Source organism: Dendropsophus ebraccatus, chromosome 13 (assembly GCF_027789765.1).
Source record: "Dendropsophus ebraccatus isolate aDenEbr1 chromosome 13, aDenEbr1.pat, whole genome shotgun sequence".
In the NCBI taxonomy this organism is placed as follows: Eukaryota; Metazoa; Chordata; class Amphibia; order Anura; family Hylidae; genus Dendropsophus; species Dendropsophus ebraccatus.
This window is the reverse complement of record NC_091466.1, coordinates 36,156,342-36,171,946: the sequence shown is the minus strand read 5'-3', so window position 1 is coordinate 36,171,946 and position 15,605 is coordinate 36,156,342. Positions and strand designations below refer to the sequence as shown.

At 44.9% G+C, this 15,605-nt stretch overlaps 1 protein-coding gene across 2 annotated transcripts in view; it reads left to right on the top strand.

The window, feature by feature from the left end:
- PRORP (protein only RNase P catalytic subunit) overlaps positions 1-15,605 on the top strand; it is a 56,071-nt gene that overhangs the window by 5,840 nt on the left and 34,626 nt on the right. For both annotated transcript variants that reach the window (XM_069949956.1, XM_069949955.1), the window contains one exon: positions 7,421-7,553. In XM_069949956.1, the coding sequence (XP_069806057.1) occupies positions 7,421-7,553 (133 nt within the window). The remainder of the gene's footprint in view (positions 1-7,420; positions 7,554-15,605) is intronic.

Below are 15,605 nucleotides of genomic sequence, written 5' to 3'. Positions count from 1 at the left end.
ATGGGATCCAAGTTTCTCTTAAAGGGAAGTCACTGGTAAAGGGGCGCTCTTTTCAAGCACTATGTATTTTCCTGGAAATGCAAATCTAGTTTAGAATAAAAGACACAAAAATAAATGTTGTTTCCCCCACATTCTCAAGCCTTTATGCATGTCTTACAAATACATTTCCAGTAGGGGGAGCTTTCTGCATGTCAGAATTGTCCACATTATTTTAGAGGCGAGCCACATCATAACTTTAGTGTAACAGGTATTTCTGCTGACAGTGTTCTTGGTGATATAAGATATAGTTCCATGTAAGTTCAGTCCTCAGTCTTTGCAATGACATTATATAATGTATAGTGTCACAAATCTATTGTCCCATTTGTGAGCAGCATACATTGCCTCACTTTGTGGCTGCTATTAGCAGCAGGAGCAGAGAGACACATGAATTTTACACTTATATAGTTATGTGTTTCGCGTTGTTCATCTGTTTAACAATTTGTTATGGGACATCTACAGTCCCATGACCTGCCTTTCTGGTCTTTCTATATTTGTACAACCAATGCCAATCTACAGAATTGTTATTTTGTCTATATACAGTGAAACCCATTTGAGACCATCAAACTAAATTGCATAGAAAAGCAGTCTTCGGGGTGGTCTTATCAATGAGAATAAGTATGTATACTACCCTCAATGAGAAAAAAAATGCAGAAAGACAGAAATGTCGGGTTCCTGCAGAATTCATCTTGCAGTTATGTCTCTGGTAGATATTTAAAGGGGTATTCCACTCAAACGTAACTTTTGATATGTTGTTGCCTATAGTGAGAATAAAAATTCCTTCCATACTTCTTCATATGGAACATATGAAAAGTTATGTTTGAGTGGAATGCCCCTTTAAATGATTCCAGGTAGGTCTGATTAGACATTGGGTCTTGCCTCGGGAGGTGTTGGAAGTAGTTGTTACATAAGGGCACACACACATGGCAACCAGGCTTTGGATGGTCCAGACAGACCACCTGTAGCAAGGATCATTTGATCTGCTGAGAAGCACAAGCAGCTCCCACAGTTTCCTTGTCCATGATCCAGACACAGGTAGCACCTTCATTACATCCCCTTTTTCTTCCTGGACCATGTCCAGGCACTTGGCAGTAGGAAATTTGGCATCACTGGCATTGCTTTCGTTTGCAGTGGTATCATGGATGGGAAACCTAAACTCTTACAGATTGATGAACCCAGGTTCTGTTAGGGATCCGATGGCTGTTAGGTTCGAGTATGGAAGCCTTACGGTGAGCACTTCAATCCTGACTTTGCTGTGGTGTGACATACTGCCCTGACTACTGATCTATGGAGCCATCACATATGACCGGCAGTCAGCCCTAGTAGCGATCTGTACAGGACATCCTGCAGCCATATGTGTTGTCTCTCAGGGCTTCCCACTGTATTGTTCAACAGGATAATACTTACCCACACAGCAAGGCTTACAAAGATATGGCAGATTGTAGCACTTTCTGGCAAATCTTGCAATTATGCCAGCATCCTCCTTTCAGTTGTACAATTTTCCCCAATAAATGAATCCCTCTGTAATATAGTAATCAGTTACTTATATCATTATATAGCATTACATTTTTAACAAAACCTTCTTGGTGGGTTACTTTTTTGTCCATGGGTGTGTATGGTTGAGCTAAAAATATGAAGAAATCTGGTCCAGTGATCTACTTGTCGTCTTTTTGCACTGTAAATAGCTGTTTGCTATGGTCTATGTCTTAAAGTGTCACTGTCGTTTAAATTTTTTTGTGCAGAAATCAATAGTCCAGGTGATTTTAAGAAACTTTGTAATTGGGTTGATTAGGCAAACAAGCCATTATCTGCATTTAAAAAGACTTTTCCCAGGTCCCCCCTCCTCTCCTTTCTGTCATCCACTGCTCAGAATCAGGAAATCTCGGCTGTTTTACATCAGTCGGATCCTATCTGAGCTATGGAGAGGGGAGGGGGAGGAGGGAGGGGGGAGATTAGTGGGCAGCAGAGAGCAGAGAACAAAGGATTACACAGCAGGGAGCCGATGAAAGCCCCTATTCAGAGGTCAGAGAGGTCAGTGCTGATGTCAGAGGAGAGAGCCTGGTGATGTAGCTGTAAATTAACTCTTTATTGTCCTGTCTTGGTGCCTCATCTCTCCCCTCTCCATAGAGAACAATGAATACGGGGGAGAGCTTCAAACTGCTTTTTCATGATAAAAATGCATTTTTCGGGTAATAAACCTAATTAAAAAGTTTTTTAAAATCGCCTGTACTATTGATTTCTGCAAAAAAACATTTTAATGACAGTGACACTGTAACCTCTTGGGGACCATGACATACAGGTACGTCATGGATCACTGTCACTTAAGGACCCATGACGTACCTGTACGCCGGTCTTTTAAGGGGCCGCCACCAGGTCGCGATCGCAGGAAGATGGCTGCTGTGTACTATAGCAGCCATCTTCCTGTGTCACGTAGGGGGCATCATCACGCCGCCCCGTGACGGCGATCATTGTGATTGGGCGTTGAATTCATACCGGCCAATCACAGCAATATTCTCATATACTACGTTGGTATACCAGAATTCAACGGTGATTGGTGCTGTCTGAGACAGCACCAATCACTGCGGTGCCCGGGCGTCATGTGCCCGTGGCACCCTCCCCCCCCCCCCCGATCGCCCGTGATTGGCCGGTAACCACCGGCCTCCTCTCTGTGTTTCCTCCGCTACGCTGCCTTTAGTGCCACCCTCTGTGCTGCTGCCGCCGCCTCGTGTGCTTCCCCCGGTGCTGCTGCCGCCGCCGCTTCCTGTGCTTCCCCCTGTGCTGCTGCCGCTGCTTCCCGTGCTGCCCCCCCTCCTCCCTCTCACCCTGCTACAACCTTCTGCCGCCCTATCTGCTGCCACCCACCTCCCTGCCTGCCACCCTCCCTCCCTGCCTGCCACCCTATCTGCTGCCACCCACACTCCCTGCCACCCTATCTGCTGCCACCCTATCTGCTACCCACCCTCCCTGCCACCCTATCACCCACCCTCTGTTCTGCAACCCTATCTCCTGCCACCGTATCTGCTGCCACCCACCCTCCTTACCACCCTATCTGCACCCACCCTCCGTGCTGCCACCCTATCTCCTGTCACCCACCCTCCGTGCTGCCACCCTATCTCCTGTCACCCACCCTCCCTGCCACCCTATCTCCTGTCACCCACCCTCCGTGCTGCAACCCTATCTCCTGCCACCCACCCTCCCTCCTGCCACCCTATCTCCTGCCAGCCACCCTCCCTCCTGCCACTCTATCTCCTGACACCCACCCTCCCTCTTGCCCTCTTTCTTCTCTTACCCTCTTCCCTCCATCCTGCCACTCTCTCCTCTTACCCTGTCCTGCCACCCTCTCCCCTCTCTGCTGCCACCCTCTCTTATCTTACCCTCTCCCCTCCGTCCTGCCACCCTCTCCTCTTACCCTCCCCTGCCACCCTCTCCCCTCTCTGCTGCCACCCTCTCCTCTTATCCTCTCCCCTCTCCTGTCACCCTCTCTCCTCCGTCCTGCCACCCTCTCCGCTGCCACCCTCTCCTCTGATCCTCTCCTGTCTCCTCTTACTCTCTCCTGCCACCCTCTCCACTCTACTCTTACCCTCTCCCCTCTGTCCTGCCGCCCCTCTCCTGCCACCCTATCCTCTCTCCTCTTACCCCCTGTCCTGCCACCCTCTTCCCTCTCTGCTGCCACCCTCTCCTGTCACCCTCTACACTCCGTCCTGCCGCCCCTCTCCTGCCACCTTTTCCCCTCTCCGCTGCCATCCTCTCCTCTTACCCTCTTCTCTTACCCTCTCCTTTCTCCTCTTACCCTTTCCCATCTCCTATCACCCTCTCCCCTCCGTCCTGCCACCCTCTCCTGCCACCCCTCCCCCCCCCCCGTGTGCTCCCAAGTTAAAAAAAAAAAGTAAAAAACAAACACAAATAAAATGTAAAAACAGTACATAAAACACTAACACACTAACACTTACACTTACTAAAATCCCGCTGCATGTATGTAAGTTAACCCCCCGCTGGTCTGAACATACATCACCTCCTTCTTGCTCCGGCTTGCTTCATGGGTTCTCGGCAGGACGTCCCGCTCAGCCAATCAGTGGCTGCGGCGGGGCAGCGCACTGATTGGCTGCGCGGGATGAGCAGACACCGGCAGCCCTGAAGCAAGCTGGGGTGGGGAGCAGGTGATGTATGCTACACACAGCGGGATGTCATTCCGGCTGCAAGTATGTATTCTCATAGGGATGCACTGACGCTGGATCCACAGTGGATTTCGCTGCGAATCCGCAACGTGAAATCCGCAGCGGATCCGGTGTGTGTGAAGGCATCCTGAAGAAAAAAACAAAAAAATGGCCCACAGGTTGTTCACGGCTGAGGAAGCATACATCTGGATTGCCTCCGATACTGACACAACCAGTGAGGGAGAAGAGGAAGATCCCTCGTTCCTTCTTCCTTCCTCTTCTTCCTCATTGTCATCATCATTTAGTAGTGATAAGCCCCCAAGGCGCCGCCCCAGGAAGCCCCACAAACGCCCTCAAGTGACCCCGCCCCGTATGAACCACAGATTCCTGAGTTGGTTGGGGTCACTTGTGGGGGGTTTCTAATGTTTTTGCAGCACGGGGGCTCTGCGAACCCTTTGTCCTCCATTCTGGCCAAATCCAGCTTTCAAAATCCAAATTGCGCTCCTTCCCTTTGGAGGTTTTCCGTGCGCCGGCTTTGCACTTTGTGTCCACATGTGGGGTACTCCTGTAATCGGGGGAAATTGCTCTACATGATTAATGGTTTGTTTTTTCTTTTAACCACTTGTGAACATGAAAAATTCTAAGTTACACCAACGTTTTAGTGTAAAAAAATGTACTTTTTCATTTTCACGGCACATTGTTCCACATTTCTGTCTGTCACCAGTGGGGTCCATATGCTCACTATACTTCTTGTTACATTCTTTGAGGGGTGTAGTTTCCATAATCTTGTGGGTCACTTGTGGGGGATATCCGCTGTTTTGGCAGCACGGGGGCTCTGCGAACCAGACATGGCCTTTCTTCCTCCATTCTGGCCAAATCCAGCTTCCAAAAGGCAAATGGTGCTCCTTCTTTTTTGAGGCATGTCCTGCGCCCTCATGATACATTATGTCCCTATGTGGGGTATTTTTGTACTTCTCTACAAGTTGTATGTTTTTTTTCTTTTCCTTTTAACCCCTTGTCAACCTGAAAAATTTAAAGCTAGACCAAGTTTTAGTGTACAAAAAATTAAATTTTTCAATTTCACAGCTCATTGTGCCTGTCACCAGTGGGGTCCATATGCCCACTATAACCCTTGTTACATTCCTCGAGGGGTGTAGTTTCCTAAATGGTGTCCCTTTAGTGGTGTTTGTTAGGTTTTGGCACCCCTGAGCCTCTGCCAACCAGAAGTGGTACTTTGAAAATTGGCCAATTTTAAGGAGGCTTCAAAATTCACTAGGCGCTCCTTTACATCTGAGGCTTGTGGTTGCGTCAAATAGCGCAATAGGGCCAAATATTATACATTTCTATAAACTGCAGACATGGGGCAATAAAAATTGTGGTGCATTTCTCTGGACATAGGTTTTCTATTATGAGAGATATTAGATCACAATATAATTTCTGCAAAGAAAATTAAAATTTTCAATTTTCTCACACACTTAGCTTTTATTTCTGTGCCTCACCTAAGGGGTTAAAAAACTTTCTGGAATTGATTTTGAACTGTTTAGGGGGTGCAGTTTCAGAAATGGGGTGCTTTGTGGGGCTTCATAAGTTACAGCCCCCTCAAATACACTTATGACGTGAACTGGTTCCTTGAAAAATCTGATTTTGAAATTCTTGTGAAAATTTGGAAAAATGCTTCTAAACTTTGAAGCTTTCTATTGTCTTAAACAATTAATCGCAAGTTTAATAAATGCTGCCAACATAAAGTTATAAACATAAACATATTGCTAATGCTATTTAATATCTAATTTATGTGGCATAACCATTTTCCTTACAAGCACAACATTTCAGCTAGAAAAATGCAATTTTTCTCAATTTTTCACATTATTTTGGGGTTTTCATAAAGATAGGCTGCAAGTATCGACTCAAATTTACCAGAAATATAAAGTATAATGTGTCACGAGAAAACAATCTCAGAATCAGCCAGATAGGTAAAAGCATCCCGAAGTTATTAATGGATAAAGTGACACACGTCATATTCCTGAAATTTGGTCCGGTCCTTAAAGAGAACCAATCACCTAAAATTCACTATCCTAATTATCAAAGGTCCTCTCTCCCTAAGTCTATCTATGAAGATACAGACTGCCTTTGCAGTCTGTATCTTATTCTTTACCTAATTCTTCCTCTTCTGTGAAGTAATGCCGGGCGCCGCCATCTTGATGACGTCACGCTGGAACGCACCACTGGAACGCAATTGACGTCATCAAGAAGGCGGCCAGCATTAATGCACCGGAACAAAGGAGCAGGTAAAGTATAAGATACAGACTGCAAAGGCAGTCTGTATCTTTACGAAGTCTATTTATGAAGATACAGACTGCATTTGCAGTCTGTATCTAATACTTTACCTGCTCCTTTGTTCCGGTGCAGTAATGCCGGCCGCCGCCATCTTGATGACGTCACGTGCGTTCCAGCGGTGCGTTCCAGCGTGATGTCAAAAAGATGGCGGCGGCCGCCATTACTGCACCGGAACAAAGGAGCAGGTAAAGTATTAGATACAGACTGCAAAAGCAGTCTGTATCTTCATTTTGTCTATTTATAAAGATACAGACTGCCTTTGCAGTCTGCATCTTATACTTTACCTGATCCTCTTGTTCGGTGCAGTAAGGCCGGCGCCGCCATCTTGATTACGCTACTTGCGTTCCACCGCTGGAACGCAAGTGACGTAATCAAGATGGCGGCGCCCGGCCTTCCTCCACCGAACAAGAGGATCAGGTAAAGTATAAGATACAGACTGCAAAGGCAGTCTGTATCTTCATTTTGTCTATTTATGAAGACACAGACTGCCTTTGCAGTCTGTATCTTATACTTAACCTGATCCTCTGGTCCGCTGTAGCATGGTCGGGCGCCGCCATCTTGATTTAGTCTCTTGCGTTCCAGCGGTGGAACGCAAGTGACGTCATTAAGATGGCGGCGCCCGGCCTTGCCGCTCTGCATGACGGGAGCTTCCTGTCTCGCGCCGGCTCTTTTAAAAAGAGCCGGCACGAGACAGGAAAGTAAAAAGTAAATATTTAAAAAACGCAACCAAAAAAATAATCAATTATATTTACAAATATTAATAAAATAATGAAATACATCTAATTAGGGGAAAAAAATTTTTTTGATTATCATCCATGATTGCTTCTCTTTAAGGCCATTTTGAGCTCCGTCCTTAAGAGGTTAAGTAACATTTAATGTTTCCATACTCCTTACAGTGGTCACTGTCAGGCTTGTAAAGAACAGCTGGAGTCCATTCACCTGACAACAGAGGAATACAACACATTGAAAAATTCAGTCATTGACAATGTCATCAAAGGGGAAGATATATTTCGTAAGACCACCCCAGAGGTGAGTGAATCTCATCTGTTTATCACAGTTGTCACCTTTCCTTATTCTAATTATTATCCATCACTTTAGATCAGAGTCATAAATGCAGATATATAGAGATACATTTATATATGTATCAAGATAAATATATTATTTTGGGAGATTTAGTGTTTAGTCTTTTTTTTTTTTTTTTATTTGATCAGCCCAAGACTAAAAAGCTGCCTTCAGGAGACTGGACCTCCAGGCGCAGGTCCAAGTGATATAAAATATCATAACATTTTTTTAAAGAATTATGCCAGCGACACAATGCGTTTTTGAAACCGGTCCAGTCTCTCTATCAAGTGTCTAATACCATAATTCAAAAGCACAAATAAAAATGTATAAGGGTGGAACCACCATTGCTTACATTATCATGGGGCCCGCATGTTTCTGTAAAAACATCGGCCATTGATCACAGCATCAGCCAGATGAACATCATTTGATTTTAATTGCAATGCGGACGCATTCAGGTGTGCCCACACTCCAAGAGAATCTTATTATAGGAATGCTTGATAAATCTCCCCATTGTAACTAAAAATACCAACATATGAGACCTGATAATAGTTTGTCTTGATTCTATCTTTTAGAATGTTATATGCAAATGTATTCTATGCAATATATCCTCTAAATGGTAAAATGCTTGCTCCTTACTGCCACCTATTGGAGATATCATTCCTTCAAACTGTGTTCAACACGAACAGTTACCACTGGGAGAGATATTCTGGTTTAGAATATAATCCCAAGTAATAGTGGCAGTCCCAGTGGTCAGGTGGTACACCTGTAAAGTGATGACATCTTATCAACATGAGACGTATAACTATTTAGTTACCATTACATTGCCTTTTGAACAACACTTAAAGGGGTACTCCGGGGGGGCATTTTTTTCCTGGGACCAGGGAGGAGGTGGCTGAGGGAAACGACGTCCAGTCACCTCCCCGGTTCCAGCGGCGGGGTCCCGCATTGCGGCGCTCCGGTCATTTCCTTCAATGAACTTGTACTACTCATTTTAAAGGGGTAGTCCGGCGGGGGGGAACGACGTCCACTCACCTCCCCGGTTCCTGGTGTCTGACGCGGGCCCGAGATGATACGTCTCAGGTCCGCTCAGCCAGTCAGTGACAGAGGCAGGATCTAAGTGGACTTGAAACGGATCCCGCCTCCTTCACTCACTGGCTGAGCGGACCTGAGACCTCACTTCCTGGGCCCGCATCAGACACCAGGAACCGGGGAGGTGAGTGGACGTCGTTCCCCCCCGCCAGGCTACCCCTTTAAACTGAGTAGTACAAGTACATTGAAGGAAATGACTGTGTAGTATATCTTTTCAGAGGTAAATCCCTTTGTAATTTCTCCCCCCTCACCCTTCTAAACACATTCATTCTCACCTAACAGCAAAATCTGTTTGGAGAGACAAGACAAATTGTTAGCTTAATTAAGAAATCAGATTACAGCGCTTCCTCGAAATCTATGAAGAGAGGAGGGGTTGGAGGGAGACAGAGGCTGAGACGTGCAGAGACAGGGCTGCAGCAAAGGCCTGCCCATTGAAGTCTATGAAGAGGGGAGGTGGAGGAGGGAGGCAGAGGCTGAGAGACATGGAGACAGGGCTGCAGCAATATGAAACGTCTGTGGAGTTTAGAGTGCTGGCAGCGCTTTAGAGGTCTGCCTGTTGTCCTTGCTACTTTTGCTCCTGATATTGACTGAGACCCCATTCATAGGACCCAGTCCGACAGCTGAAACTCACTGATCTGTGACTCGGCATATACAAACACAGTGTCACCTAAGACACCTGAAAATACAGATATGCTTTAAAGGCCTGTTACAGAATTACATGGAAAACAATATTAGGCCATGTTCACACGCCTGAATAGACCGGCCGTTCCGTGACCCGGCCGTGTCACGGAACGGCCGGTGTCTGCAAAGATCATCCCGGCCGGTACTACAGTCCATTCCGGCCGCAGAGTTCTGAAGCCAGAGCCAGGATCCCATAGAAGAATATGCAGGGTGTCTCGGGGTACAAAGTACGGCCGTTGTTGCTGATTGCAACAACGGCCGTACTTGTACGTTGTGTGAACATTGTACATTGTGTACATTGATATTTACATTTACATGTATCTATTCTAGTGTCACTGTCACCATCAGAATATTACCAATACCTAATCATGTATGGGTATATATAAGACCCTCTTAAAATAAACAATACCTCCCTATGTGTCTATCACAGCAATAAAAATACAAAGAAATAAATACAGAATATGAAGCGCTGCAGGTAAGGGCTAGTAACACTGGCATTATGATCCTATTCCATCATAGTTTATACTACCCTGACCTTCAAGAAGAATGTAATCTACTGAGCTCCTCTTACCAGATAAACAATACTGGGACCACTTTGTGGACTTAAATTGGGTAAATTGGGTTATTTTCAAAATAAATCTATTATATTGCTCTATCTATCTATCTATCTGACGTTTTTATAAGCAGGAAAAATGAAATTAAAATAAATATATAATAAAGTCTTAATTTAATACTTCTTTAAATGACCAAGTATGGACATTTTGCATTCTCATTTTTACCCCTGGGACCAAATAAAATAAACCTAGTGTGTAATTCCCCTCTGTAGTATAGTACGTACGTAGGTGGAAGGAAGGACACCAATTCTCTTATCTGTTTTTCAGTGTATGACTAATCTTTGCATACTGAAAGAACCCACAGATTTTCTCTGGCTTTACCCGCCTTGTTAATATAATATATTCATAAATGAAATAGATGTAGACGTTTTTTCTGTAACCTAAAGCGAAATGACAAGGAAAGGGAAACTGTCAGTTAGAAAAGACAACTCAGGGTGCTTACCTGTCTATATAGCTAAGAGGTGAGACTATACCTTTATTGTAGTGGTCCAGGGCTGCAGTTATCCAAAGGAAGTGATTACCTGAAGGGAATGTGAACCGGCTCCAGTTATAGCTGCTGCGAACAGTTCTCCAACGCTGTGCCCAACAGTCACTGATGGAGCATCAATTTAAGAAAAATTTTTTGGTGTGCCCGTGCTCCAATTAGCCATAGAGCACAATGTGAAGTACGTCCGGGAGTCGTACTTTACATTGTGTGCACAGGCTATTTTGTACGGCTGCACAAAATAGAAATGTCAGTGTATACTCTCCGACCCGTGTTCTATACACTACAATGTAATCGCACACAGTATGTAAACGTGCAAATTTTTGAGCAAACCTGATCCTTTTTCCAATAGATAATTCTTCCCCTATGTAAATCAGATACCGAGACTGGATAAAGTGTGACCCCTAGTGCCCATAATTATAAAATGTTTTTTTTTTCTATTGTGAATAAGCAAAGTCGAAGTGACAGTCACTTTCTGTGAATCCATGTCTCAGAAGTAAGTCTTCCGAGGCGTGGAGGAGACCGGCATATATCCTGATCATCATGTGCAAGTGAAACTATGGGAGAGATTTATCAACAGGTATAAAATTTAGACTGGTGAAAACTGCCCACAGCAACCAATCACAGCTCCCCTTTCCTTTCACCAGAGCTGAAAGCTGAGCTGTGATTAGTTGCTGTGAGCAGTTTACTCCAGTCTATATTTTACACCCTTTGATAAATCTCCCCCTATGACCATAAGTGATGTCCAATTGCTGGGGAGCAGAAGGCTTCACTTGTCTTCTGCTCCCCAGACATGCCCCCTGTAATAGATGCCTGCAGTTCCACAGTTTGTCCATCAGGTTTATACTGTAGATCAGCGTTTCCCAACCGGGGTGCCGTGGCACACTGGTGTGCCGGGAAAACCCGCCAGGGGTGCCGCAGGATCCCGGTGGGAAATGTGCGCTGTCACTTTAAGCACCCGAAAAGCTGCGGCCGCGCAGCTTCTCAGGATGCACAGATCACTTTGATGTTCCGCCCACACTGTGAGCGGGCAGAACATTAAAGTGAGCATAATGTAGGAGCAGGAAGTGTCATAATCCTGCTCCTACATTCACTCCCATAGGCTGCTGGCATGAAGCGTCCTCACGCCTGCCGGAGGTCCCGTCCCCGTGGCTCGCAAGATGGAGCCCGAAGAGGAGGAGGAGAGCTTCTGCCTGCAGCCACAGCGCGGATTAGGTGAGTAGGATGTTTGTTTTTTTTAGGGGCAGAGCAGGGGGCATTATTAGTTCATGGGGGGCACCTCTGGGGGCATTATTAGTTCATGGGGGCCCCTCTGGGGGCATTATTAGCTCATGGGGGCACCTGTGGAGAAATTATTAGCTCATGGGGGCACCTCTGGGGGCATTATTAGTATATGGGGGCACCTCTGGGGGCATTATTAGTATATGGGGGCACCTCTGGGGGCATTATTAGTATATGGGGGCACCTCTGGGGGCATTATTAGTATATGAGGGCACCTCTGGGGGCATTATTAGTATATGGGGGCACCTCTGGGGGCATTATTAGTATATGGGGGCACCTCTGGGCGCATTATTAGTTCATGGGGGCCACCTCTGGGGGCATTATTAGTTCATTGGGGGCATTATTAGTTCATGGGGCACCTCTGGGGGCATTATTAGTATATGAGGGCACCTCTGGGGGCATTATTAGTATATGAGGGCACCTCTGGGGGCATTATTAGTATATGGGGGCACCTCTGGGGGCATTATTAGTATATGGGGGCACCTCTGGGGGCATTATTAGTTCATGGGGTTTATTTAGTGATTCCTAAAATATACATTACTTTGATTCCAGCATGTTTCGAATAGGTTCATCTTTAGTCAGAACTTAAACAGTGAGAAAAAAAATTTAAGCCCCTGTTCCTATATCACTTTATATCACAAAAAAGATTGTTAGTGGGAATCTTTCTTTCTTTCTTTCTCTTTCCCTCTTTCTTTTTCTTCCTCTTTCCCTCTTTCTTTTTCTTTCTCTTTCTTCCTCTTTCTTTATTTTTCTTTCTTTATTTATCTTTTTCTTTCTTTCTCACTCTTTCTTTTTCTTTCTATTTCTTTCTTTTTTCTTTCTCTCTTTCTGTTTTTTCTTTCTTTCTCTCTCTCTATCTCTCTTTTTTCATTCTCTCTTTTTTTCTTTCTCTTTTCTTTTTCTCTCTTTCTTTCTTTCTTTCTTTCTCTCTCTCTCTCTCTCTCTCTCTGTATGTATGACTGTATAGTATCATTTTGTAGAATCAGTATTCTATTTATATTTGAAAAGCACAATAAAGTGTGTAAATACCACAGATCTTGTGAAACAATACATCTGTCACGTGATTCTGACTTTTATTAGGGGAGTTTTTTTTTTTTATTGTTAACAACACTTTTTTTTTAAACTTTTACACTTATACTAGAAGCCCCCCTGGGCATGCCATCACTCATTGATCTATGCTGTATATACTTATACAGCAAAGATCGATGAGATAGGCACTCGTTTGCTTTCGGCTGCTGCGGCTACCGAGCCGGGATCAGCACCATCTTGGCGGAGACCCCGGCCGGCACCACAGACGGAGATCGCTCCTCCGGGACAACGTCCCGGGGGAGCGATCTCCGCCACTAGACACCAGGGAAGCGCTGGATCCGGTAATCGGATGCAACTGTCATCTTTGACAGCTGCATCTGATTACCTTATTAGTGGGCACAGGCTACATGAGGCACCCGGGACCGCAGCGGTTCAGAGCGGGGTCTCCGCGCACCTGCGCGAGGATGTACAGTTACGTCCTCGTGCGGGAAAGGGTTAAGGGAATTTCTCTATCTGATGTTTCCACAGAGTCTGTTCGTCACCCACCAGCAGGGCCGCTTGTTGTTGTGATGTATTCCCAAGCCTCAAACTATTATTTGAACTTTTTTTGGGGGGGGGGGGGGGGAGGGGGCAGCTACTGCAGGTCTTACTCCAGCAATCTGCTATTAGCTCTGACTACTCATTTGCTCTATAACCTTTACAGGGAAAATAAAGCATCACCTGCCATCTCTGGCTCACAGAGGGGTTACTTCTGGGGTTTGTATTATAAAGGTGTAAAATCTGTGTTATTTTTGATTTGAAGTCCATGGAGAAAATTTTATTATTATTTTTTTTTTCTCTATTTCTGAACCTAGATTTTGGGAATCCACTGTGTTGGTGTAAAGGGATGGCATGCCTCACAAGAGAAAATACATTTCTTTTATAGTCCTTGGAGGAAGCGCCTTTGGTAGACTTAAGTGGTAAACCATGAAGAAGCCTTAAAATAGACCGTTTATGACTGTTGGTTAACCACAAAATTCCCTACAGAAAATCCCTCCGGGATATTTGTATCTGTGCAGATAGGTGCTTTTCAGAGCCAAAGTTAATGCTTCACTTTTTCCAAAAGGGTATACACAAAGTCAGTGGTGTAGAGAGTGCAGAGAATAGATGGCATTTAGGAAGTCAGATCATGGGGGTGGCGGTGCTATTTCTGCTTGTCTTTATCTCCATAGAATGGGGGATTTCCAAAACACAATAAAAGCCTTTTTAGTTTTTTTTTTATGTAAATGGTGGATGGTGATATGATGGTGTAACTAAATCATATGATATTGACATACTGATTTGCCTAAAGTGCTGACAAGTGGCTAGTGTATTCTTATCTGTATTCTGTAAGAATATACTCAACTGAATAGTGCTCAGGGCATATCTATATATCTATCTGTCTGTCTATCTATCTATCTGTCTGTCTGTCTGTCTGTCTGTCTGTCTGTCTGTCTATCTATCTATCTATCTATCTATAGTATCTATATATTTAAACATAGAGTTGCATGAACAGAGATTAATGAACTGATCCAAGTATGTAAGTGACTTAGAAATTCCTGGCAATGATCTGAAAACATGGATTTCCAGGGAAACGATTTCACAAGTTGCACTGGTTATTCATTTAAAGGTTTTAATCATATTCAGTATTACCATATCTTGCAGTCCCAGTTCAAGGCAATATTCCTGCCCAGGTAGGACAGGCTCTGTGCATACAGCAGGCATGGGCTCCTGTTCATCCAGTATAAGGGGCCTATTCCACGGAGCGATAATCGTCCGAATCGGAATAGACAAAATGATCAGCCGATGATACGATTAAAACCTACAAGCAACGCGGTCACATCCCGCAACCTAACCCTGACGCCAGAAATGGCTCTTCTTTCTATTTTGCCTGGCTCTTTGCCTACGATTAAGAAGGGCCTACTGGGCTTCTTCCTTCTGGCTGCTCGGCAAATTATTCCTAGGCTTTGGCGGACAACCACTCCTCCCTCTAGACTTATGTGGGCCGAGGCCTTTAGTGCCCTGATGCACATGGAAGAGTTGAGAGCGGATGAGCATAATATGAGCAAGAAATTCTCCACAAAATGGAGGATTTGGATTATGTTCCAGTCTTCCCCTGGGATGGCCAGATGGCTAGCTGGAGATGGACTCCCTGGGAGGTACGTAAATCCCTGACCTGGATTCCTTGGCCACTAGGGGGCTAGGTGGCGACGGACTACCACTGCCATGACCCTTCTCCTCTCTTTTCTCTCCTCTTCTCTGTTCACTTCTTTTCTCCCCCCTCTATTCCTCTTCTCTTATTTTACCCAGTCCTCATTGGACTCTTAGATAACATACCAATGGACAGCACAACTACTTCTTTTTTCTTTCTCTCTTTTGGTGCTCCCACTCCTGCCCTCCCCCCCCCCCCCCCAACTCATCCCCCTCCTCCTTCAGTGTTCAGTGTTTGTCGGCGTATGTTGTCCTAGTACCAACCCTATTTCTCGTTATTGTTTTGTGTGTGCTAATTCATGAAGATTCACCGACTGCCTACATAGTTATATATGTTGTGGCTATCTTCAGGTGATATAGGCAGAACGACTTGACCCTTCACATTCTGGCGGGTACTGTGTTATGAGTTCTTTACCAACTCCAGTTTTTATATCATTCTGTAGGCATCCTTGCCGAAATGCACTTGATGGGTGTATACCCTTTATATGTCTGTTTACTCTGTTTATTCTGTAAATTCTTTAATAAAAATATATTGAACCATAAAACCTAAAAGCATCGCTAAGTAGAATAGCGGGCACGGCGGGTGACCAATGATTTCACAAACATCATACA